At 37.7% G+C, this 23,968-nt stretch overlaps 1 protein-coding gene across 2 annotated transcripts; it reads right to left on the minus strand.

The window, feature by feature from the left end:
- Positions 1 to 511: 511 nt before the first annotated feature.
- Positions 512 to 23,081, minus strand: LOC127423284 (serrate RNA effector molecule homolog). Of its 2 annotated transcripts, none has more exons than XM_051667471.1 (20): positions 22,991 to 23,081; positions 22,001 to 22,155; positions 20,195 to 20,338; positions 19,595 to 19,738; positions 19,070 to 19,258; positions 14,318 to 14,487; positions 12,594 to 12,772; positions 12,387 to 12,497; positions 10,747 to 10,951; positions 10,496 to 10,656; positions 10,320 to 10,381; positions 9,533 to 9,611; positions 9,252 to 9,443; positions 8,997 to 9,170; positions 5,460 to 5,613; positions 5,043 to 5,236; positions 4,707 to 4,851; positions 4,462 to 4,557; positions 3,825 to 3,927; positions 512 to 862 (listed from the first exon to the last, which is right to left on the minus strand). In XM_051667471.1, exons 2-20 carry the CDS (start codon positions 22,117 to 22,119, stop codon positions 787 to 789), a joined length of 2,697 nt encoding a protein of 898 aa, XP_051523431.1. In that variant the 5' UTR covers positions 22,120 to 22,155; positions 22,991 to 23,081; the 3' UTR covers positions 512 to 786. The 2 variants fall into 2 exon arrangements, with proteins under 2 accessions (XP_051523431.1, XP_051523422.1); XM_051667462.1 differs by having other exon boundaries at positions 4,695 to 4,851.
- Positions 23,082 to 23,968: the final 887 nt, after the last annotated feature.

Below are 23,968 nucleotides of genomic sequence, written 5' to 3' on the forward strand. Positions count from 1 at the left end.
TGGAGGTCTGTAGCGATTGACTCTGCAGAAAGCTGCACTATGCACCTTAGCATCCGCTGACCCCACTCTGTCATTTTACGTGGCCTACCACTTCATGGTTGAGTTGCTGTCATTCCCAATCGCTTTCACTTTGTTATAATACCACTGACAGTTGACTGTGGAATATTTAGTAGTGAGGAAATTTCACGACTGGACTTGTTGCACAGGTGGCATCCTATCACAGTACCACGCTGGAATTCACTGAGCTCCTGAGAGCGGCCCATTCTTTCACAAATGTTTGTAGAAGCAGTCTGCATGCCTAGGTGCTTCATTTTATACACCTGTGGCCATGGAAGTGACTGGAACACCTGAATTCAATTATTTGGATGGGTGAGCGAATACTTTTGGCAATATAGTGTAATATATATATATATATATATATATATATATATATATATATATATATATATATATATATATATATATATATTTTTTTTTTTAAATAAACCATTTAAAATAGTTACCCAACACATTACACAAATGGTATCCAAATTAGTTTTATTGGCAGAAAAAAAAGAAAAGAAGGCAACAGCACAAGCTCGCACAATGACCAACATTGATGATCAACGCAAGAGACATGCGTTCACTTCAGGTGCTGCGCTACTCTTTGACATATGAGTGAACAGTAAGGGACAGTGCTGAGCAGTTTCTGGAATTAATGCACAAACAAGACTAAATAAGTACTGAGATAATCGTAAAAAAAAAAAAAAAAAAAAAGTTTAAAATGGAGAATAAAAAAATGAAGCTCTAAAAGAAGTCCACATCATCTGGTGCGTCTAAATCACGATATTCAATGATATTGCGAGGATCCCCACGCATCATTCTGAAAGAGACAGACAGAAGGAATTATGTTCTATCAGATCCGTTACCATCATAAAACAGCTTATAATACAATAATACTTCTCACCTGATTGTAAACTGTAAAGGCCTTTGCATAACAAATGTGATCAACATTTTGAATCGAAAAAATAGATTCCTAACAAGCCAGTCACACCTCGAGCAAACATAAGAAATGCCCTGACCAATAAGTTATAAGCAGTAGATCATGTCAGAAGCCATTGCAGTTTCTCCTCAAAACTGGAGAGAAAAAAAAAAAAAAATTCATATGGGTTCCCTTAACATGTAAATAATATTGCAGCATCTCTGCCTTGCATCCCCTTTAAAAATGACCTGATCTTATGTGGATTGTTTTAATAATTTATTCCATAATACTGCATTGTTGCAATATGCAAATTCTCTTATATCTCCAATATAATATATATATCGCGGCATCTTTGCCTTTGTATCGCCTTTTTAAATGAACACCTTTACGGATATGAAGCGTTTTCGTCGCCAGATATTAATAATATTAAGACTATTAATTAATATTAATACTATGTATATATGTCTTTGTATTCAAAATGCCTTTATTTACCAAAAACGTGGTGATGTCTCCACAAAATCGTTATTGCTGTGCTATTTTTATACAGCTGTGCTGTCGTTGGCAGTACTCAAGTATCTAATAACATGTCAGACTGAAGAAGGGTTTCCTTAAGGCTTTAAAACTATATTAATGACATGAAAAATAATATTTAAATATCAAAATATTTCTAAATCCTTCAAATATGTCTCTTTTTGTCAACATATATATATATATATATATATATATATATATATATATATATATATATATATATATATATATATATAACAAAACTATATATATATATATATATATATATATATATATATATATATATATATATATATATATTTTAGTGTTGTCAGTCAATTCAAATTTTTAAATTGCAATTAATCACCCAATTTATTTGTAGTTAATCGTGATTAATCAAAGATTTTGAAAGTGCTGAAATTTGACACTATACTTATTTTCTTGTCAACATGCATTTGTTTCCATTTTAGAAAGAAAACAAAACAATATGTAACAATATATTGCTTTATTAACATTTTCCACAAGAAATGCACAAAAATATCACCAATTCGAGTAACAAACTTTTCACTAATTCAAGTGGGAGTTTGACTAATTGCAAGAACTAGTCCTCACATAGGTTCATTGCAATAGGCATTAAATCTCTTAAACATCCTCCACAATACTAATCTGCTGGTAGACTACGGCTATCCGCTTTGTTACAGCAATCGTGAAGCTGCGTTCATGATTCACGTCAGAGCGTCAAAGCCAGTGTCAAGCTTTGAACACAACATGAGATGTTTTTGTCTGGAGGTTCTTTTCATTTTGCGTTTAAGTGACAGTTAAGACTTGACTTGCTTCTGTGGTAATTAAAATGCACCTTACAAGTTCCATCTAGGCATGTTTTGTACATCAAATAGCACTAAGAGCTCCTTTCTCCATCATTTTATCACTGACAGGGAAGTGCTGTCAGAGATTCTTTTATTTACAGAGATAACAACCACCGCGGCTCTATCATAGGAGAGTATTATGACAGTACCGCCCATAGGATGTCAATGGGACCGCAGCGTTATGCTATTTTATGCTAAGCTTGTAGGCTCATCTTGGTAGAAGGGCTCTGGCGCGGTGTGTGTGTCAGTGTAATGACTCCGGGCGGACACATTACAAAGGTTCTGCTCTTCACACCAGTGTTTATGCTGTATTAACAGTAAATGTGTAAATCCAGATTTAAGAAAATGAAAGCGTTAAACTTGAATTAATCGCATGCTTAATATATATATATATATATATATATATAAAATACTATAAATATATTTAATTATATTTCTATTAAATAACATTATATTATGCAATAGTAAAAGATCTATCCTAATTTCTTCTTTCACACATTATTTTAATGCTCTTTGATTAGACCCACAAGCCCTTATTTCTCATGAAGTAAAACCTTTGAGATTTTGTTCATTTTTATCACTCCACAGAAATAGATTGGACATGTGTCTCCTCCTCTGTCACACTATGTGTCATTAACGCTGCATATTTGAACCCTTTATGACCAGGAACATTTTCCATTACACATCAGTTGAAAGTAAAGCTTTACGTGCTTTACGTTCACTATCAAAGTTTATATTTGTTTAAATTTTCGCAGGAGTTTGGCGCATGCTTCTGCTGACGGCACGCAACAGAGTGCTTGTGAATCACTCAGATAGAGCACATAACCGTGATTAGGCGGTTATTTAATAATCGTGACAGGCCTACATTACACAGTGATTTTAAATGCACTTAACGCAAGTATATACGGTATGCGTGACAAGTTGCATATAATAATTCTCGTTCCAAATGATAACGTTTTAGCCATTAATAGTATTGTTTACACTCGATTCTTTCTAATCACCCCTCAGACTGTGTATACATGATAATACTGTCAGTCAACCTGTCCTGCAGGTGAACTGAAATAGTTTGTGAAGTGTCTTGAAAGTTTTCTTTCTCACTGAGCAAATCAACAAATCACTCGTCAACGATGCTGCAGCTTGTAGAAAAATCCATTGTGTTTTTTTCTGTCTGCTCGCTAGAGAATTGTTTGCTTTGCAAACTTGTAAAGTGGTTATTTCTTCTCACACGGTGATGGGCAGAGGGCGGACCAGCTCAATGGTGCGTTGAGCCACCTACTGTACCGGGGTAAAATTGCTTGTCAATTAGGGCCACCTATGGTAAAGGCGTGAATGTGCTAACAGCAAACATTTGCGTCACTTTCTATGGGAAGGGGCCACTCATCAGCGATTCATCTCTCATAATCACGTCGCCTTTGGTGTGCAAAGGCCTTAAAGCTGCGATGGCTTACAAAAGCCATCAAATTCAACATTAAACACGACTGACTCACCGGTTGTTTCTAGGCTTCCCAGGGTAGCTGCCTTGTCCACGGAAGTTGTCATAGTTGCCCCTGCCGCCTCCACCATACTGGTTTGGGGGGTAAGGAGGTCCACCTGTTAAATGGATGAAGAAACATCTGAATGTGTTATAACATTGCTTACCAGACCCAAACAAAGTGATCAATAATAAATTATGCATTGCAATGCTTTCTCAAGCGATTTCTCAATCAATGATCAAATAAAATTTGTTTACATTCCTTGATTTTTTTTTTTATGACCATTGGAAACCTGTCTTGTTCCCAACCTGATATTACAGCTTCTGCATACTTACAAAAGATATTGCATGTTTTACTACAAAAAGATTTGCACCATTGTTGACATGACAGCTTCTAGGGCAATTTTGTTTGTTTTTTTTTTAGCAAAATTTAAGTTAAAATATAATAGGTAAATTAACGTTAAACCTAAACAAGATGTTTTACATCCAAAACGAAGACCTTAAACTGTTTCTGGACTGACTTTCCATTGTTGATTGAGATGCAGAACGATTGAGAATGGTTTTGAAATCGTATCAAGACTCCCTGAATCAAAATGAAAGACTTCCACCTCTACTAACAATCATTCACACTTTGTCTCTCATTAAATACACACCTCCATAGCCCATAACTGGAGGTCTGGGCTGGCCAAAACCCATCAGACCCTGAGGACCCTGAGGAGGGAAAGGAAGACCTCCGGGTGAAAGCAATCCTAAAGAGACAAAGAGAGAGTGTCAGGGTGTAAAATACAATGACAGGAACTACAAATGTCATGGTGACTGTTTAGAGCTTGCTTCTGTCAACAGTGCTGCACTTCTGACAACACTGGATGATTGACAGGTGTTTTACCCTGGCCAGGACCTGGAGGTGGTGGAGGCTTCATCTCTGGGATGCAGGGTCTTTTTGCATCCATCAGAAAGTTGTTGAAGAACACCACCTCTTTCTTCACTTCCTCAATCTTATCACCGTGTTTGTTAAGGATGTGCTTCCTCACAAATTCTGGGCCCTACAAAGAAAGAAAAGATAAAAATGAACAATACAAATTATAATGAGTGCACATTGAGACTGTCAAAAGATGTAAATTTAAAGATCTTCAGCCTGCAAGGTTATTTTTCTACACATCGCCTCAAAGTCATTTTGAACCAGCAAACTAGTTCATGTAGCTTTCAAAAGATGATGTTTTGCACCAACACTAACCTTAAACTTCTTGCCACTGAGTGGACAGAGCCATTTGTCCTTGCCAAGCTCCTGTGTGTTAGCCAACACAAACTTTTCCACTTCCTGCTCTGGGTCTTTGCGGCCCATCTTCCCCGCTTCATCTTCAGACAGTGTTTCCTTCACACTGAACAGCGGTCCTAGCTTCTCTTCAAATGTCTTCTGCCAGTCCACCACTAGAAGAGGGAAAACCAGGGTCAGCAAAATGCATAGTCAAACAAAAGCAGGGAACTTCTGAGATACAGGGGATTACGTATTTAAAGGTGAACATTTTTTATATTTCTATGCTCAAATATGCAGTCAACCAACAAGTGTTAACACTGTGACACTCAAGACATTTCTGTTTGAGGCCCGCATCTCCCAGAGCAAACTGACCAATGCATTGAAAGTAGTGTTTACCCTCTCTGTGAGTAATGCGGTTGGGGGGAATGGGTCCACGCACATGGATGATCCCACAACGGTTTGGCATCTCGTCTTCACTCGGGTACTCACAGCTGTTGTAGTAATCAATAGAGTGAACGATACGAAGATAGAACAGAAGACGATCCAACACCTGGAAGAGGATCAACACAACACACATTACTCTTCGGTGGTGGGCTGTCATATTGACAATTTTATTAACGAAGTTGAAACCACATTTATAAGTGGAACCACACCTAGCAGCAAACTGAGATAAATATCTGAAAGTCACATTTAAACAATTAATCTCATCCAGTTTCACTGAATACTTTACACAAAATATATCAGAGATTCCACTTTGGCCAAATACATACTCAATTTTTCCTAAAATATAAAACACTCTTCTTAGGGGACCCTTGTGAATCTCACGAAAACATCGCATCTCATCCAAAATAAAAAGAACATTTCCATAATGTGAATAATGTGACTTGAGTTTTAGTCCCATTATTCTCATTATTGCTGTTATGTTTTTTTCAGTATAACAATATTACTGTAATACAATGCTTTATGTTTAAATCAGCATATATTTAAGACAACAAACAGTACTAAGAAATACTTTTCAAACTAAATATTACCTTTTTTCCCCCTTGCAATACAGTAATGAGAGTGAGATTTTTCATGCATTACAGTATTGAGAATTTAGGGGGAAAATGTGCTTAATTTTCATTATAAAGTCAAAGCAATGGTTGTTAAACGTAAAACAGGCAACGTGCACCACAAGATACATACTCTTTAGTTTCTTATAGGGGGAAAGAGAAAGGGTTTCCCACCCAATCTTCTTATCATTTATCTGTTTTGAGTATGTGGGTCACATGACTTGTTTTTAATTTTCTGTGATCATTAAGGGTACATTTACACGACAACGATGTACTAAAAACAGAAACGTTTTTCCTTTGCGTTTTTGAAACGTTTCGCGTACAGACGACAACATTGTCAAAACGATCCCCGTTCATACGGATCCGCGAAAACGACTAAAAACGCTGTGTTATGCATGCCAGGCCAGTAGTTGGCGATGTCACTTTGTAAAGAAACACTACGCAACTGTGCACATAAGCATTCTTCCACAGAGCGGTGAATACAAACAACGAAGATGGCGAAAGCATCGAGCAATTTTGTCTGGACAGACGATGAGGTTTCTTTATTACTACAAGTGACCCTGGACTTTAAAGCATGCCACCTTTTTAAGGACTCCAACTGGTGATCTTGTGATACGTGTGCGCATGACGTCATCGTTTTCACAAAAATCATTTTTGTATGTTTACACGGAGACGATAACGGCATCGTTTTCAAAAACGTGCACTTTGAAACCCATTTTCAAAAGTTTGCATTTTCAGGCCCCAAAACGCCATTATCGTGTAAACGAACAGCCAAAATGCACAAAACGTTTTCCACTTTTAACTGAAAACATTGTCGTGTAAACGGCCCCCAAGTCATACTGACCTAAAACCAACATGTTCGCCCATGGTGCAGGACATGCTGACTTTGTAATAATTAATTATATATTAATCTTACTTTTCTTCAGTAAAAAATAAATAAATAAAAACAATAAAACCGCTAATATTAATTGTGAACATTGTCTTAAAATGCAGAAGAAAATTAAGCCACATTTTGAAGTTTAAGGGAAGAAAAAGGGTTAATCCACAATATTACACATACACATTACATATGTCATACATGCAACCTTAAAGCTAAACATTTCTCAGTTTTGTCACACACAGTGCTGGTAGTAATGAATTATATGCAATCTGGATTATGTAATCAGATTACAAAAAACAAGTACTTGTAATTGGATTAAATTACATTTGAAAATACTTGTATTCTGACTTGTTCCTTTATGGATTACATGATTACATATAAAGGCAAAACGACAGTAAACTGTTAATTTATTGATCATCCTAATCTTTCGCATTTTTCAATCTAATTCAGCATACCATTGATATACCTAGCAACGTCACTGCTGTTGATTTTATGGTCATTCATTTTTGTTTATTTTATAACCATTTTATGTAGATTTTATGACCAGTTAATGTTCGTAATGTTTCAATTGTTTTATGCTCTTAAAATGAACTTGATGTCTCAGTGTTTTGAATTATAAACTTTGGCCATGAACTGTCATTGCTGTTAGATTTAATGATTACTGTATGTTCATTCATGTAATGTTTAATGCACTTTTTAAAAATGTCATAAGGAGCTCTTTTTGTGAGGCTCTTTTGTTTGTAATAAAGAATGGAATACATGTTCTTTCTTATTGTACATTTATGCTAAAATGATACAAGGTTATCCTACTCAAATGCATGTGACATCAAATAAAATAGAATTAGGTTGGAAGTAATCCAAAAGTAATCTGATTAGATTACCCCAAAAATGTAATCTACAAGATTACATTACTAATTGCATTTTTTGTCATGAAATTTGTAATCAGTATCAGACCTTTTTCCATTGCTCCACAGTCCAATCTTTATGCTCCCTAGCAAATTGAAGTTTTTTTCCCTGATTAGCCTCGCTAAAAAGTGGCTTTCTTGTGGCCACACAGCTGTTTACTCCCAATCCTGTAAATTCTCGTCACATTGTGCGTGTGGAAATGCTCTCACTATTAAACATAGCTGTGAGCTCTACTGTCGATGTTTTACGATGTGACCAAGCGTTTTTAGTGATCTCTGATCACAATCATTCAAGATTCTTTTTCTGAGCACATTTCTTTCAAGAAGCTGACGGTTCACCACTATCCTTCCAGGTTTTAATAATACGTTGGACAGTTCTTAACCCAATTCCAGCAATCTCCTTTGTTGTTTTCTTTGCTTGATGCAGGCCAATAATTGACCCCTTCTGAAACACAGTAACATCTTTTCCACGACAACGGGATACGTCTTCTGACATGGTTGTTTAAGAAATGAGAAGCTACACACTGCATCAGTTAGTGTTAAAAGAATTGTTGCCAGCTGAAACATTAATCACTGCAATAATGACCCAATCATAGGCTCTTAAGTATCTGCTTATTTAAATCCAAACGGCGACCTTTTTTTGGCCAGGCAGAGTATGTTTTTTTATACTTATAAGATGCACATTCACATAGTGTAATGAGAACCTATAAAGGATGCATTTTGCACCTTACTAGCTATTGGTATCTTTTGTTTTACCTAATAAGTTCACTGCTATAAAAAAAATAAAAAATAAAACTTTTTTTTTTAAAGAGGCTATTAGGCAAGGGTAAGAAATCAGCAACCAAAGGCATAATAAATACCTAATAATTCTAAACAGGTCTGTAACTAGACCCTTATAAGTCCAATTACTAGTCATTAACTACTGTCTAATTTCTGATCCCTAAAACAGTGTTACCAAAATTACCTACATTCTGCATGCATAACTTTAACTAAATTCTGAATCGCAAACTGCCGTTACTATTTCTGCCATATATACATTCAGCAGAGGTAGTAATAGTATGATAGTATGGGATTCTGCATTTAGCCATATTCTGACCTTGACCAGTTTCTCATCTCTCTCCACTGTGATCTCAGTAGGGTTTCCATCTTTGTTTCCGTCCTCAGAATCTGCTGCGCCCGCACTTCCCAGAAGCTCCTCTTCCTCTGCACTCACTTCCTCTATGAGGTAATCAGTGATGTTCTTCAGAATGGGGTTCTGAGCAGGAAGATGCTGAAAGTGAAGAGAGAAACTTAGTTCACTCTCAAGTCTATTTAAGATTGCATCAGTCTGTGAATTTGCGGGTGAGAATACCTCCATAGTGGGCGGCTCTTCCCGTGGTTCGTGGCTCCAGAGTTTCTCCCTATCGTCCAGTGCATGGATCAGTTTAGCGGCCATCTTGATGTCATTACGAAGCACCTGCTTGTGCTGAGTGATTCCGTTTACATTTCGAACACGCCGTGCCAAGTCTCGATTGACTCCGGGAGCCAACTCACAGTCCCGCAGCTGATGAAAGAGACACAGGAGTAGAGAATGAGGTTTAAAGAGAGTCCTTTTCATAGTTCAGTTTTAGACTGATGGTTCCTGGGACTCACTCGGATGTTCTGCAGGTTCCAGCAGATCTCTTTGATGTTCACCCCTCGGTCAAAGGTCACCCAGCAGCGCCTGAAAAACCTGAGGCACAAAATTGAGAATTTATTTTTGTATTTTATTTTGGCTGTTATTGTCATTAGTTTTTCATTATTTGTCAAATTTTAGCTTTTTAAAACAGTACAAATCCATGTTTTCCCATCAATAAATATGATGTCTTGAAATTGCATTTATTATATTACATATTTTTCATTACACGTTTATTGTTTATATGCATAATTTGTTGTTTGTGTTCTTTACTGCATCCGTGCTATGTTTGATTAGAATTAAATGTTTATTTTCTGTTGTTTTTAATCCACAACTGACTGTAAAGAACAGAAAAGGGTATTAAAAGAGACATTATTCAATGACAAATGGATAGCGTGGATCTAGTCTTTGGACACACATTACACGGAACAAGTCAAACCACAGTGAAAGGATCTTGCTGCTGAACTTCTTCGCCACTATACTACTCAGTCACTGCTGAGTAAAATTGGACTATTTACCAGCCAGTGGCCAAATCACAGACATTTATAGTCGTATAGTGCAAACTTTGGACACATATGCAAGTGATTTACTCTCAATGAAGAGGGTTGTCGCAGAGCAAAAGATCGAACTTGGGATTTAAGAGTTGATAATGAGATTCAAATGAAGAAAATCTATATTTTTACCCAGCCCTAAAATCTTTTTCATTTACCTTCTACTACTGAAAGTCTGTGTATGTTGTCAGTGTAGCCGATGGCCATGTCTCACCTGCGTTCTGGTTGAGGTTCTGACAAACAAACACGCATGAATCCTGGATAACGGCGACAAAGCTGCAAAGATAGCAGCGGACATTAATCCTCACTGTTCAACGCTTAATGGACACTAAAAGCAATAACCTCATAAGATTACAGCTGAACTGGTGTAGTTTGTGTGTGTGCACTTACAGCAACAATCTCAGCTTTAGATATAGTTGGAGCGATGCTTCTCATGAAGAGAGAGCACGTCCTGTGAAGAGGTCGAGGTCTTGGTGGCTGATCATCCTTCACTTTCTTCTCCTTTTCTTTCTCCTTCTGTTGCTCCTCTGAACTCTCCTTTACATCAGTTGCTTAAAAGAGAAACAAGGTTGAGTATCTTATAAAACATTATTAACAATTCCAAACACATTTTAAATGTAATGACACTTCCAAACAATCACCTTCCCCCTCCTCTTCTTCCTCATCCTCCTTGTCCTCTCCTTCATCTGGTTCCCTCTCTTGCTCTCGCTCTCTTTCCCTCTCCCTCTCAGAGGGTTTCTCAGAGCAGTGAGAGTTCGAGTCGGAATCAGAATCAGACTCGCTCTCAGACGCACTGGCTTCATCTTCACTGTCTCCACTGTGCTTCCTCTTCCTCTTCTTACTCAGCTAGAGAGAGAGAGAAGCCAGCTTGATCACACTGAATGCAAGTACACATCCATCAAGTTATGCTGTCCATGATAAAATTAGCAATATTGCACAGGACACACTAAAACCTAGGGTTGGGTGATATAGCCAAAAAAAAATAAAAAAATAAATACTGGAATTACATACTAAAAGTTAATAAACACTGATTAGTAGAGCACTAGTCTAGTTAGAACTAGATTGAAAAGTCTGAAGACAAACTTTATGTTGGCTTGAAAAAGCCTTGTCTGAAAGTTTAAAAACTTGGAGTTTTACAGACAGACAGACAGACAGACAGACAGATAGCTAAGTGCTTCTTGCATGTAGCTAGGCACTGCTAGCATGTGTTAGCATGTAGCTAGGCATTGCTACCATGTTGCTAACATGATTAGCATGAAACTCGGTGCTGTTATCATGTTGCTAGCAAGTTTTAACAAGCTGCTAACATGTTGCTTAGAATTGTTAGCATGTTGCTAGCATGTTTAAACATGTACCTAGGAAATGCTAACATGTTGATAGCATGTTTTAACATGCAGAAAACAATGCTAGCAAGTTTAGCACGTAGCTATGCATTGCTAACATGTCTAACATGAAGCCAAGTGTTGCTAACATGTTGCTAGGCATTGTTAGCATGTAGCTAGGCGTTGCTAGCATGATGAAAGCATGTTTTTGGCTTGAGCGAAGCATTGCTAGCATGTTGCTAGCATGTAGCTAGGAAATGTTTTAAAATGTACCTAAATACTGCTAGCATGTTGCTAACATGTTTGGCATGAAGCTGTGTTGCTTCGTGTTTTAACGTCTAGCTAAGCAGTACTTATAACAAGGCTAAGCATTGCTGGCATATTCCTAGGCATTGTTAACATGTTTTAGCATGCAACTAGGCATTGCTAGCATGTTTGTAACATGTTTTAACAAGTTGCTAACATGTTGAAAGCATAAAGCTAAGCAAAGCTAGCAGGTTGCTAGCACGTTTAAGCAAGTTGAAAGCATGTTTTAACATGTAGCTAAGCATTGCTAGCATGTTTCTAGCACTAATCTAGTTAAAATAATCAAGGTATGTTTTTCATGGTTTATCACTACAAGAACACAATAATGATATTTAATCAGTTTCATTTATAACTATACATTAACAGCAATATTTTTCTACATATTGTAGACTTTTATAAACACTTGAGTAATGACAAATTAATCGCTGAATCAGTGTTTCATTTGAACTCAATAAATAAAAATGAATCGTCTATCTGCATTTTTGCTATTGAAGTTAAAACCGGTGAAGGTATTTTAATAACATCTCTCGTTGTCACAAATCATTGAAAACACTGACACAGACTTGATCTCTTTTGAAACTATTGCAAAATTTTTCATTGTCAGCGATCACTGCAAATGTGTTTTGAACATATCGTACTAACACCTCACTTGCCTTCTTTGGTTCAGGGATTGGTTCAGCAGGCGGTTCCTTCTCTGCCTTCTCTCCTTCACTCGTGCCTGCAGAAGTACCTGCTTCTTTCTCCACACCCTCATCCCCCTCATCCTACAAACAAAAGCAAAGCAAAAAAATTGTCCGCACTCAGTTGTTACAAAGATCCTGCTGACACTGCATGACTGTTTGCTCTTTTGTGTAACACACCATCTTCTCTTTCTCAGTCGATGGTTTGCGCTCAGCATCGATGGGCTTGGGCTCGTCTCGTTTGGTAGGTTCAGATCCAGCGCCGCCAGACGACAGTCTCTCTTTCTCCTCCTCTTCCTCAATCGGCTGTTCTAGGATGCGCAGGTCATTCTCGCCCCCTCCTTCCATCTTTATCACGGCTAGAAAGGACAGAAATGAAACACATGCTTTGATTAATCTGAATGATAATGTACAGTAAGTAGTGCAAGTGTAAAATTGGATGCCATAGATTCTTTCATATTACACCGCAACGGAGACAGACCATTTATTATATAAAATGCATTCAGATGTTTGATTAATTATTGTAATGCATTACTGGGAGGATGTCTAGCAAGTTCAATACATAAACTTCAATTGGTTCAAAATGCAGCAGCTAGAGTGCTGACTAGAACCAAGACACTCAATTTTATCGTCGCTACATTGGCTACCTGTTAAATTTAGTATTTTAAAATACTTCAAACTATTTACATTGCTTTGAATGGTCTAGCTCCACAGTAACCCAAGTGACCTATTACGCTATATTCCATCACGTTCACTAAGATCGCAAAATTCTGGCCTGTTAATAGTTCCTAGAATATCAAAATCCACAAAAGGAGGTAGATCCTTTTCCTATTTAGCTCCTAAACTATCGAATAGTCTTCCGAACATGGTTCGGGACTCAGACACTCTCTCTCAGTTTAAGTCTAGACTAAAGACTCACCTTTTCAGCCACGCATAAACCTAATTTATCAATCAACTCATAGTTATGCTGCATAAGTTAGGTCTGCCGGAACCGGAAACACTTCTCATACTCTGTAATACTGTTTTAGAGTGAATGGCATCTACGCTAATATTATTCTATTTGTGTTCCTGTCTTAACCTTGGTATACATATCCTGAGGTTACCAGAGCCTGCCAGATCCAGCTCTGGTCCTGCATGATGTCCCACTACAACGCGTTGCTGAGTGGTGATGACTAACTGCAGCCTGTGCCAGCCTGATATCACTTCAGTCTACTACAATGGACTTCAAAGAGGATGAACTGATGCCAAAACCAACCGTCAGACATGGGATACTTCACTGGCCACTGCCTGAAACTTGGACTTAAGATGAACTCAACCGGAAATTAATCTGCCACAAGCTTACAGTCAAACTGCAGTGAACCTTACTTACCTCTGCGTGCAGCAACATGGTCAAATGATGGAGTACACTCTTAAAATGGAAGTTGTGTTCTTGTTTTTATATTTGTTAAATGGCAGACAATAAGTACACCGTAGACAGGCTGTTTTGAAATTATTTTACCCCTAAAGAACTATAAGTATATCGGGGCCTTTAGACTCAAAGTTCCTCTCTTGTGGAGTGACATCTCTTTGATATATGAAAAATAAAACTTCAAAATACATCAGAATATATTCAGTTCTATTATTTTATAATTGTCTTTTGACACATCAAGGCATTTTGTAGATCCATTTGTAATAGACATACTGTACTCTAGAGACCAAAGTATGTAAAAATGTTTGGCGAAACACCACGTTAAAATGTGACATTTTGTTTTACCTAAGATTAAAGAAATAGTTCACACAACCATCATTTACTCACTCTCATGTTGATCCAAACCAAGAGATTGACAGAATTTTCCTTTTTGTGCGAACTCTTTAAACGCGAGTAGGTTAAAATTAGCACACAAATTAAATACACTTCTCCATACCTGCGTCTAAAATCTTGGTGATTTGTGGAGCGTGCTCGATGTCCAGAGTGACAGATTCAAACCAGTTATTGTCCATGAGAAATGTGTATACGTTGAGCCTGTTTTGTAGCGCGCTATGGGCCTCTGCTTTGCGTTTTCCTGCCTCATCAGGGTGGTACTTAGAACGGAACCTGATAAAGAGAAAGATCGCACAAGGGGGGTGGGGGATGGTTGGAGAACAACATGTTTAGCAACAATTTCCAAGTCTTGCAAGCATTAAATACCACAAATAAATCACCAAATCCTGTATTTCTTATTACCAACTAGTCCTAATGTGTCTGCTAAATTTCGCTAACATTTGTATCTTGATAATCTATCGCCATCCAGTAATTCCTAAACTGACTAAAAAGATCCAACAGCTGGCAAACTTCCTTCCAAATAAAAGGCACTGTGGCTCTCTACGTAGGCAGCATTAAGGCATCATAGACGCACTCCTGCTGCAAAGGCTGTTCCAAAAGATCGCAGCATAATTGCGATTCCTTTTAATATACTTACTTTTAGCCAAATTAGTGCCATTAGCTTAGCAACATGCTAACACCAATCTCTACTGAAATCAAGTGAGGAGCACTATTGGTTTGATACACGAAGTTGCTGCCTATGTAGGGTGTTCTAAATCAGTCACTTGTGAAGTTCTAGGTTTAGGTTTTGGATCAGAGCATATGACATTTATTAGATGGCTGCTGACGCAACTTATACATTTAGGTATGTTTGAAAAAACAATAAGTTATTGCACTCACCACCAATGAAGTTGGAAACAAAAAAAAAACAAAGCAAACAAATAAACAATAACAATTGATGCATTATCAAGAAACAGGAGTTTAAACAGTTGGGTGAAACACATTTTTCGTTGTGTGCACTACATTTACCTGATGTACTCCCCGCATTACAACACATTTACACTGAGAGAGGTCTTCTCACAGGTGTGTGCATGCACACACATGATTTCTGCGTTTTGGGGATTTTGATCCAAATATCAAAAAGAAAAATGGGGAAGGCGGCGTCAAGTGCTAAAGAAAAAAAAATTCTTTCCTTGAGCGCGCGGAGGTAGGTTTGAATTAAGTGTTCGGCTGTCTAGCTAAGTGCCCTGGTACTTGAATTCTAATGGCATCTGCATTGTGCGCAGAGCAAGCCCTCACTAACTAACAGCGACTCCTGTGATGGGTCCAAGTGATTTTCTCATCTTCCAATGCCTTGTAGTGATGGAGGGAAAGAAGGATTTTTGTTAATTTGCAAAATAAAAAAATAAAAAACAATATGCAAAATCCTAAAATGAAATTAATAAAAACAGCCGCAACAAGTCAATGATTAGACCTATTCAGTTCCTGTGGAGATAAAATTGTGATTATAAATAATGCTTTGAGCAAATCAATCGGCAATGGTTAGTACACTAGGACTAAATGTTAAAAACACATTTAAAAGTATTAATCTATTACCTATATCCGTAAAGGGATATTCAATTACAAAAATTCAACATAAGTCATGCTCAGGGGGAAAAAAAAAAAAAAAACATACAGAACTATGTCTTGGAGCTACTAAATGGAAATTTCACCTGAAAAAAATTCACTCTGAAGTTGTTTAAAACCCATAAGAATTTCGGACGAGATGTTAGGTAGCCTCAGTAACCATTCACTGTCATTGCATAATTCTTCCATACAATGAAAGTGAATGGTGACTGAGGCTGTCAATCAGCCTATCGTCTCCTTTCGTGTTACACCGAAGACAGCAATTGAGTAAATGGTGACAACTGTCATTTTTGGGTGAACCACACCTTTAAGGCCAGGGACATTTGTGCATCCTTGATTGAAAACTATATTTCAGTGGAAAACGTTATTCGATAATAACAGCGAGTGACCATGATGATCAGGGCTACGTACTGATACACATTTTCGATTCACAAGCTCTCGATTCGATTTCAATCAATATGGGTATATTTCAGTTATAATGTCCCTTTTGTTTGCCTATGAAAGAAATTCTCTTCCAGCTAAAGCTTATACAGTGGACATTCTAACTAGGTACATTATGAAAATATTACTTTTACTAATTATAATTTATTAGTTTCATCATTTTGGTCAAATTTTGGCTTTTTAAAAATGAACAAATCCATGTATTCAATCAATAAATAAGATATTAGTATTTTTTCTGTTACATGTTTATTGTTTAATTGCATAATATGTACTATTTATAGGTATTCACGTGGATTTGTTGAATGTGTTAAAAATCGGTACTGTCTCTTTAAGGGAATCCTGCATTTCTGTAAACGGCATCTTTAAATGAGGGTATGTTAACGAGAGAGACACGAATGGCTTTATCTCACCTGTGCCATGCATGAATAGAATTAAATGTTTATTGTTTGTTGTTTTTGAACAACAACTGACGGTAATGAACAAAAAGGGTTTTAAAAGAGACATTAATCAGTGACAAATCGGGCGCGTGGATCTCGTCTTTAGACACACATTACACGGAACAACACGCAGTGAAAGGATCTCGCTGCTGAATACTTCATCACTATACTACACAATTACCGAGTGAAATCTAAACATTTACCAGCCAGTTGGCAAATATATACATTTGTCGCATAGCATGAAATTTGGTTGCAAATGCGAGTGATTTCCTCTTATTGTGCAGAGCAGCGGCCCTCCAATGAGTCATCTCTGGCCCGCGGGATGATTTGCGTAATGTTTGATACATTCACGTTGATTTAGCCTGTAACTTGGGTAAGATGTATTCATACTATTATTGTATTAGCAACAGCAGAACAGATAAACATTTAAATTTGTGGTGTTGCATGTCGCTATGTTATAGTTTGCATGATCAGTGGAATTTCTTTTAATTACGCGGGACATTCAGCGCTCGCAGAATCACGCGTATCAGTGAACGCCCCACATGTCTGAGGGTGACATGTTCCATTGCCACACATTCCCACAGTGAAGTTTCTCTCACAGATATAATGACAACATGGACAGGTCCAAGGATAAATATTAGATGTAATAACTGTTGCATTGTTTCCGTCCCATTGAACTATTATTAATTTTAAGCAGGTTTCAGTTACTTGCCGTTTATGTTCGGTTTCAGATGGTTTATTGAGGCCAAAGCTCCAGCCAAAGAGCGAACGGTTCTCTCTTTTTCTTGTAAATATTATTGCTTGATTCCCTTCAACTAATTGTGAGTGTATTTGTGACGTAACCTCTGGTTAATGAAATGAGTAAATTCCGTGTTTTTCCTTTTGTTCAGAGTCAAATTAGCACCTGCCAAATGAGGATTTTTTATGTGCAGTGGTGGGTTATTTCTGTGGCGGGCGACTTATAAAAGTCTTGGGAGTGACATGTGACAAGAAATGCTGTCAGACACAAAGACGCGCGTTTGAAGAAACACACTTGATTATATTTTGAAGAACAGACTAAATAAAGCCGTTGATGAGCGTATCTGATTCGCTGTGTATTCAGAGGCGCTCTACCGCCTATAAGCGCAGTGCTTCTCATGGAGCACGCACATGCCATCTGAAAATAGTTTGCAACTGCAAGAACAGTGTCGTCCATGACAACGCTGCAAATGATTTCAGACCATCTCAAGAGGTGCTCCAAGTTTAGTTCGCTTGATTTCCACGGAGCAGTTCGTGTTTACACACGTTGTGAACGCAACATTGCTTAATTCCAAACATTTGTGGCTGAATACAAAACCATACAAAAGCAAATGACATGCAGCGACATTAATGAATTATGTGTGTCATCATAATTCGCTACAGCTTCAGAAGTGGTGTTTTGTATACTTATGAATAACCAAAGGAGCTGGTAAAAAAAATTAAATAAAATAAAAAAAATCAAGGTGGCTGGTGAAATTGGGCATTCACAGCCATTGTGGCTGGTGGGCAAAAACATTTTGTATTTTTTTACCTCAGTGTTAGCTATGAAAACATCGTCTTTCTATTTTCCTGCTCCAAATTTCCTTTGCTCCACCGCTGAACTACCAGCATCACTAAAGAAATTATATTTTACCCAAGTTATGAGATTGCAGTCTGAATTGAACGTGGTGACATAAAAAAGTGCGCCTTTCTATTGTGTTGTGTTCGCTGGCTGTACTCAACAACAAACACGGTGACTGGTTTAGTCCGATTCATGACAAAATTACTTTTATGAGCCGGTACTTTAGAAACAGTGATTCAAAAGATCACAAGTTCTCGTTTTGAAACAGTTTGACGAATCCTTCAGTGATTGAACTTTCTGAATTACTCGGAGGGGCTGAATGTGATTTTCAGCAAGTTGCTCTGACATATCGAAATTGTTAAAGATAACTGAACATTTTAATACATAAAAGTTAATTAAACAAAGTTAAATATATTATATACACACACACACACACACACACACACAGTATATACACACAGTATATATGTGGAGGGTTGTGCAGAGTAAAAAAAATATCTTGGGATTTAAGAATCGATATCAAGATCCTTCAAATAAAGATTGCAATGCATCGGAAAATCTATATTTTTACCTAGCCTTAACGCTGACGGTCAGTAGGAAATTCTCTTAGTTATTCACGTAAATCTTAACATTTCTATAGGTCAAATGAGTCTCATTCACTGTATGCTGCAGATAGGGTTTTATGTTAAAGAAGCTGAAATGAGTTGCTTCTGTTTGACGTATTGACCTTCTTGAATTCATGCACAAACATTAACACAAAACACTAGAGCAAAAATGGCAGCTGTTTTCGTACCACTCTTCATCTTTATGGGCCAGGAAGAAATCCTGCATCTGTTGCCGCCTAAAATCAATCTTGTACTCATTGTAGCGTTTGACAGACTCCGTTTCATCCACAGAGTCGTCCAGAGACAGCAAGAACTCCTTAAAAGTCTTCATCACAGGAGGTGGAGGACCAAGATCCATATCATGGATGTTGCCCAGCCTGGAGGAACACAAGAGGAAAAGGGAGTTGAGAAGTTATTGCACAAGTGAAATAAAGGAAATGGTTTAGATGATAACTAAGAATAACAATCTGATTGTCTAGTATCTAGAAATGCAATGCATATTATCCATGTCAATGCAAATGAAAAACTAATCTATAAGCTTTATAAAATACACATTTTATATATGGAAATGTCCTTTGACTTTGGACATCAGAATTTTGAAATTCCCCAATACTACCAGGTTTTTCCCTAATCTAGACTCAAGGAAAGTGAAAAACTGCTCCATCTCAAACAGGAAGAGCTGTATGCTGCCCACTTCCTTCTCCCTCACTCACCTGGCCTGGATGGGGATTCCGTGATGCGGCTGCATGAGGTGCATATCAGGGTGACCCCATGGCTGAGGAGGAGCATAGCTGGGTCCACCTCCTCCATAACCCAGATCATAGCCACCATGGTAAGGGTCGCCTGCATGGTCATCCCTGAGAAGAGAACATGAGAGGAAGCAAGAGATGGGGATAAAGAGGTCATAAGAAACTAAATAAATTGCCCTTTGGGGACAAATAAAATGTAAGTAATTAAATAAGTGCTTGCTTGATTTAAGCAACCTTGAAAGTACATCAATTGTCAACAAAAAATGTCGTTGTCGAATAGTCGTTTGATCTCATTTAACATACCATGAGATCATATTAAACTCTAATGATGACACACGAGAGCGGCACTGCAGTTCACGACTGACTGAGGAGAGGAAGAATTACAGTCGGGGCACAATCTGAATATTCGGTTAAGAGCTAATGATTAATCATTGCAATAATCTCTGAATAGTTGTTCTAATAATCGTTAGATTAATCGATTATCAAGATAATCGTTAGTTGCAGCCCTACTTGTCATCATTAGGTCCATTCCAAAAACCATATCGGTAAACCACTACTACTTACCAGTCTCTCCTCATGCGCTTCTGCTGAGGGCTCATGTCATGACGAGGGGGGGAAAATCTCTCTCTTCTGCCTCTCTCATAGTCCCGGTACTCTCCGCGGCTACGCCGCTCACGCCCCCTGTCCCACTCTCTAGCCGAGGGTCGCCTGTAAACGACAACCACAAGAAACATCATACACAGTTGAAGTCAGAAGTTTACATACACCTTAACCAAATACATTTAAACTCAGTTTTTCCTGTCTTAGGTCAGTTAGGATCACTACTTTAAGAATGTGAAATGTCAGAATAATAGTAGAGAGAATGATTTATTTCACCTTTTATATCTTTCATCACATTGTTAGTATTTGGTAGCATTGCCTTTAAATTGTTTAACTTGGGTCAAACTTTTTGGGTAGCCTTCCACAAGCTTCTCACAATAAGTTGCTGTAATGTTGTCCCATTCCTCCAGACAGAACTGGTGTAACTGTGTCAGGTTTGTAGACCTCCTTGTTCGCACACGCGGTTTCAGTTCGGAGCACAAATTTTCTATGAGACTGAGGTCAGGGCTTTGCGATGGCCACTCCAATACCTTGACTTTGTTGCCCTTAAGCCATTTTGCCACAACTTTGGAGGTATGCTTGGGGTCAGTGTCCATTTGAAGACCCATTTGCAACCGAGCTTTAACTTCCTGGATGATGTTTTGAGATGTTGCTTCAATATATCCACATGATGCCATCCATTTTGTGAATTGCACCAGTCCTCCCTGCAGCAAAGCACCCCACAACATAATGCTGCCACCCCCATGCTTCACGGTTGGGGTGGTGTTCTTCAGCTTGCAAGCCTCACCCTTTTCCTCCAAAAATAACAATGGTCACTATGAACAAACAGTTACATTTTTGTTTCATCAGACCAGATGATCTTTGTCCCCATGTGCACTTGCAAACTGTAGTCTGGCTTTTTTATGGTGGTTTTGGAGCAGTAGCTTCTTCCTTGCCGAGCAGCCTTTCAGGTTATGTCGATACAGGACTCGTTTTACTGTGGATATAGATACTTGTCTACCTGTTTCCTCCAGCATCTTCACAAGGTCCTTTGCTGTTGTTCTGGGATTGATTTGCATTTTTCGCACCAAACTACATTCATCTCTAGGAGACAGAAATCATCTCCTTCCTGAGCGGTATGATGGCTGCGTGGTCCCATGATGTTTATACTTGTGTACTATTGTTTGTACAGATGAATGTGGTTCCTTCAGGTGTTTGTAAATTGCTCCCAAGGATGAACCAGACTTGTGGAGGTTCACGGTTTTTTTTTTTCTGAGGTCTTGGCTGATTTCTTTTGATTTTCCCATGATGTCAAGCAAAGAGGCACTGAGTTTGAAGTTGGCCTTAAAATACATCCACAGGTACACCTCCAATCAGAAGCTAATTGCCTAAAGGCTTGACATCATTTTCTGGAATTTTCCAAGCTGCTTAAAGGCACAGTTAACTTAGTGTATGTAAACTTCTGACCCACTGGAATTGTGATATAGTCAATTAAATGTGAAACAATCTGTCTGTAAACAATTGCTGGAAAAATGACTCGTGTCATGCATAAAGTAGATGTCCTAAACGATTTGCCAAAACTATAGTTAGCTAATATTAAATCTGTGGAGTGGTTAAAAAATGAGTTTTAATGACTTCAACCTAAGTGTATGTAAACTTCTGACTTCAACTATAAAACCATGTGAACGCACAAGTCTCTTGACCAACTACCATTAAGAATTTCACAAATGTGTCCATTTTAAGTCTATTTAAGATGTGTTCCCTATGGTAGATTAAATCCCTCTCTCTCACCTGTCATTCCAGTCATCTCTGCGGCGGTCCTCTCTCTCCCGGGAGCGGTCATAGTCACTTCTCTCCCGGCGGAATTTGTCTCTGCGCCGGCGGTCATACTCATCATCGCTGTCAGCCATGCTGTTCAAATAAGGCTGGGTATCAAAACAGGTTTGCTGTGAAACACAAGAGTAAAGTTAAATATGTGAGTTTGGTGGTATATTCCATATATAAAACAATGCCTGCCAAAGTAGTCCACAGAACCCCCAAAATTGCCCAATACGTTTTATTATTAATAGTATGTGCAAATGGGTAATATAATGAAACACCAAAAAAAAAAAAAAAAAAAAAAAAAACATTTACATAAACATACTTATCCTAATGAGGTTTCCTTTTAACATCCATTGTTTATTAAGTGAATAATATAAGTAATCCCCAACTTCAACTCTTACATAATATGGCACTTAAGTTATGAATAAAGAATATGAATGAAAAAAAGGTCCATTTATGAATTGTGAGTTCTAAGGTTCTATTTTTCTGAGATCATTAAGACATTTTTCAACACACACTCTCTCATACACACACACTCTCTCATACACACACACACTCTCATACACACACACACACACTCACTCACTCACTCACTCACTTACACAATGGGCATCTATTGAAGCTTTGCACGCGCTGAGATACTATGATAACTTACCTAGATTATGTCCCTAAAAACAAACAACCACCCAATACTAACGTAATACTGTGTAAATGATCTAACCTTTTCAATACCCAAATAAAATGTAATTAAATTATTATAGTAATAGTGACTGATTAAGACCACGCGGCATATGTTTCTAACTGCCTTAGCCGCGTGATGTAGAAAAAAAAAAAATCACTAGCCGCAACAAAAAGGCCAGAAAAGAACAAATTCAGACAAAATTGGATTCACACACTGTGTACGTTTCGGTACGACTTAGAAACAGTTAAACATAAATAGGTTCGATTACGAAAACTAACCAGATACTACTGTAAAAGGGGTTTTAATCCGGTGAACTGCCGCCAGTGCTCGACCGTCCTGAACAACCGCAGCAGAGCGGAAGTAAGAAACAGCGACAGAACTACAGCGTCACCGTGTGTCCGGATGAGCAACATCAACACCATAAACAGCAACCCGTGTAAATAAATTAGCTTTCAGTTAAAGGTGCACTCAATTTTTATCTCATTAAAGAAGTTTAACCTCTAAAGACATGAATTGTAATTTTGCAACATATGTAGGAAATCATGAGCACTCACATTAAAATGAAGACTCCTGTCATATCAGTAAACTTATAAAAGCTGTTTTATTCTACATGGAGAGGGTCCGCACATGGGGGCTGCCATGTTAGAATCACATGACCAGCCGAATACTTCTCTCTTAATCTCAGTAACCGTCCTGTTAGTTGACACTTTCACTCATTGATTAAAGTAATCATGGCTGATTGTGAATACAACATTTCTACAATGGCATCTGAAACTGAAAACTATTGATTTTAAATGATGCTGCATCCAAGCCACTAGGTGTCAGTGTAAGTCCAAGATGACACAAAGACAAAAGTTACTGAATGCACCTTTAAAGTGTAATATTTTAACGCTTTATATTTACCAAAAATATTTTAAAATAGTCATAACATAATTGCTTCTAAAAAATAAGTTTCACCAGCCTGTTCAAACTAGCAATAGACCTCTTTTTCTTATTTGTTTTCTGTTGCAGTCACACTATTAGAAATGTACACTATGAGATATATATATATATATATATATATATATATATATATATATATATATATATATATATATATATATATATATAAATATTCTAGCAAGTCAGTCCACTGTCTGCATCTTTGGAATGTTCTCGGGAGGCTATTTCCAGTCATGACAGTGCAGCTCCTATCTACTTGAATGGAGATAGACTAAAATCTCAAAGACGGTTGGTCAAGATTACGATGAAAGAAT

This window comes from Myxocyprinus asiaticus, chromosome 3, assembly GCF_019703515.2.
Source record: "Myxocyprinus asiaticus isolate MX2 ecotype Aquarium Trade chromosome 3, UBuf_Myxa_2, whole genome shotgun sequence".
Classification (NCBI taxonomy): Eukaryota; Metazoa; Chordata; class Actinopteri; order Cypriniformes; family Catostomidae; genus Myxocyprinus; species Myxocyprinus asiaticus.

What these genes read in the sequence shown, in the direction of transcription:
- LOC127423284 (XM_051667462.1), bottom strand. Translation starts at nt 22,119, where the DNA reads ATGGCTGACAGCGATGATGAGTATGACCGCCGGCGCAGAGACAAATTC. An exon ending in GCCCATAAAGATGAAGAGTG is followed by an intron (nt 14,488 to 19,069) that starts GTACGAAAACAG and finishes TCTCTTTATCAG; the next exon opens with GTTCCGTTCTAAGTACCACC. An exon ending in CTAAAGCTGAGATTGTTGCT is followed by an intron (nt 10,382 to 10,495) that starts GTAAGTGCACAC and finishes CTATCTTTGCAG; the next exon opens with CTTTGTCGCCGTTATCCAGG.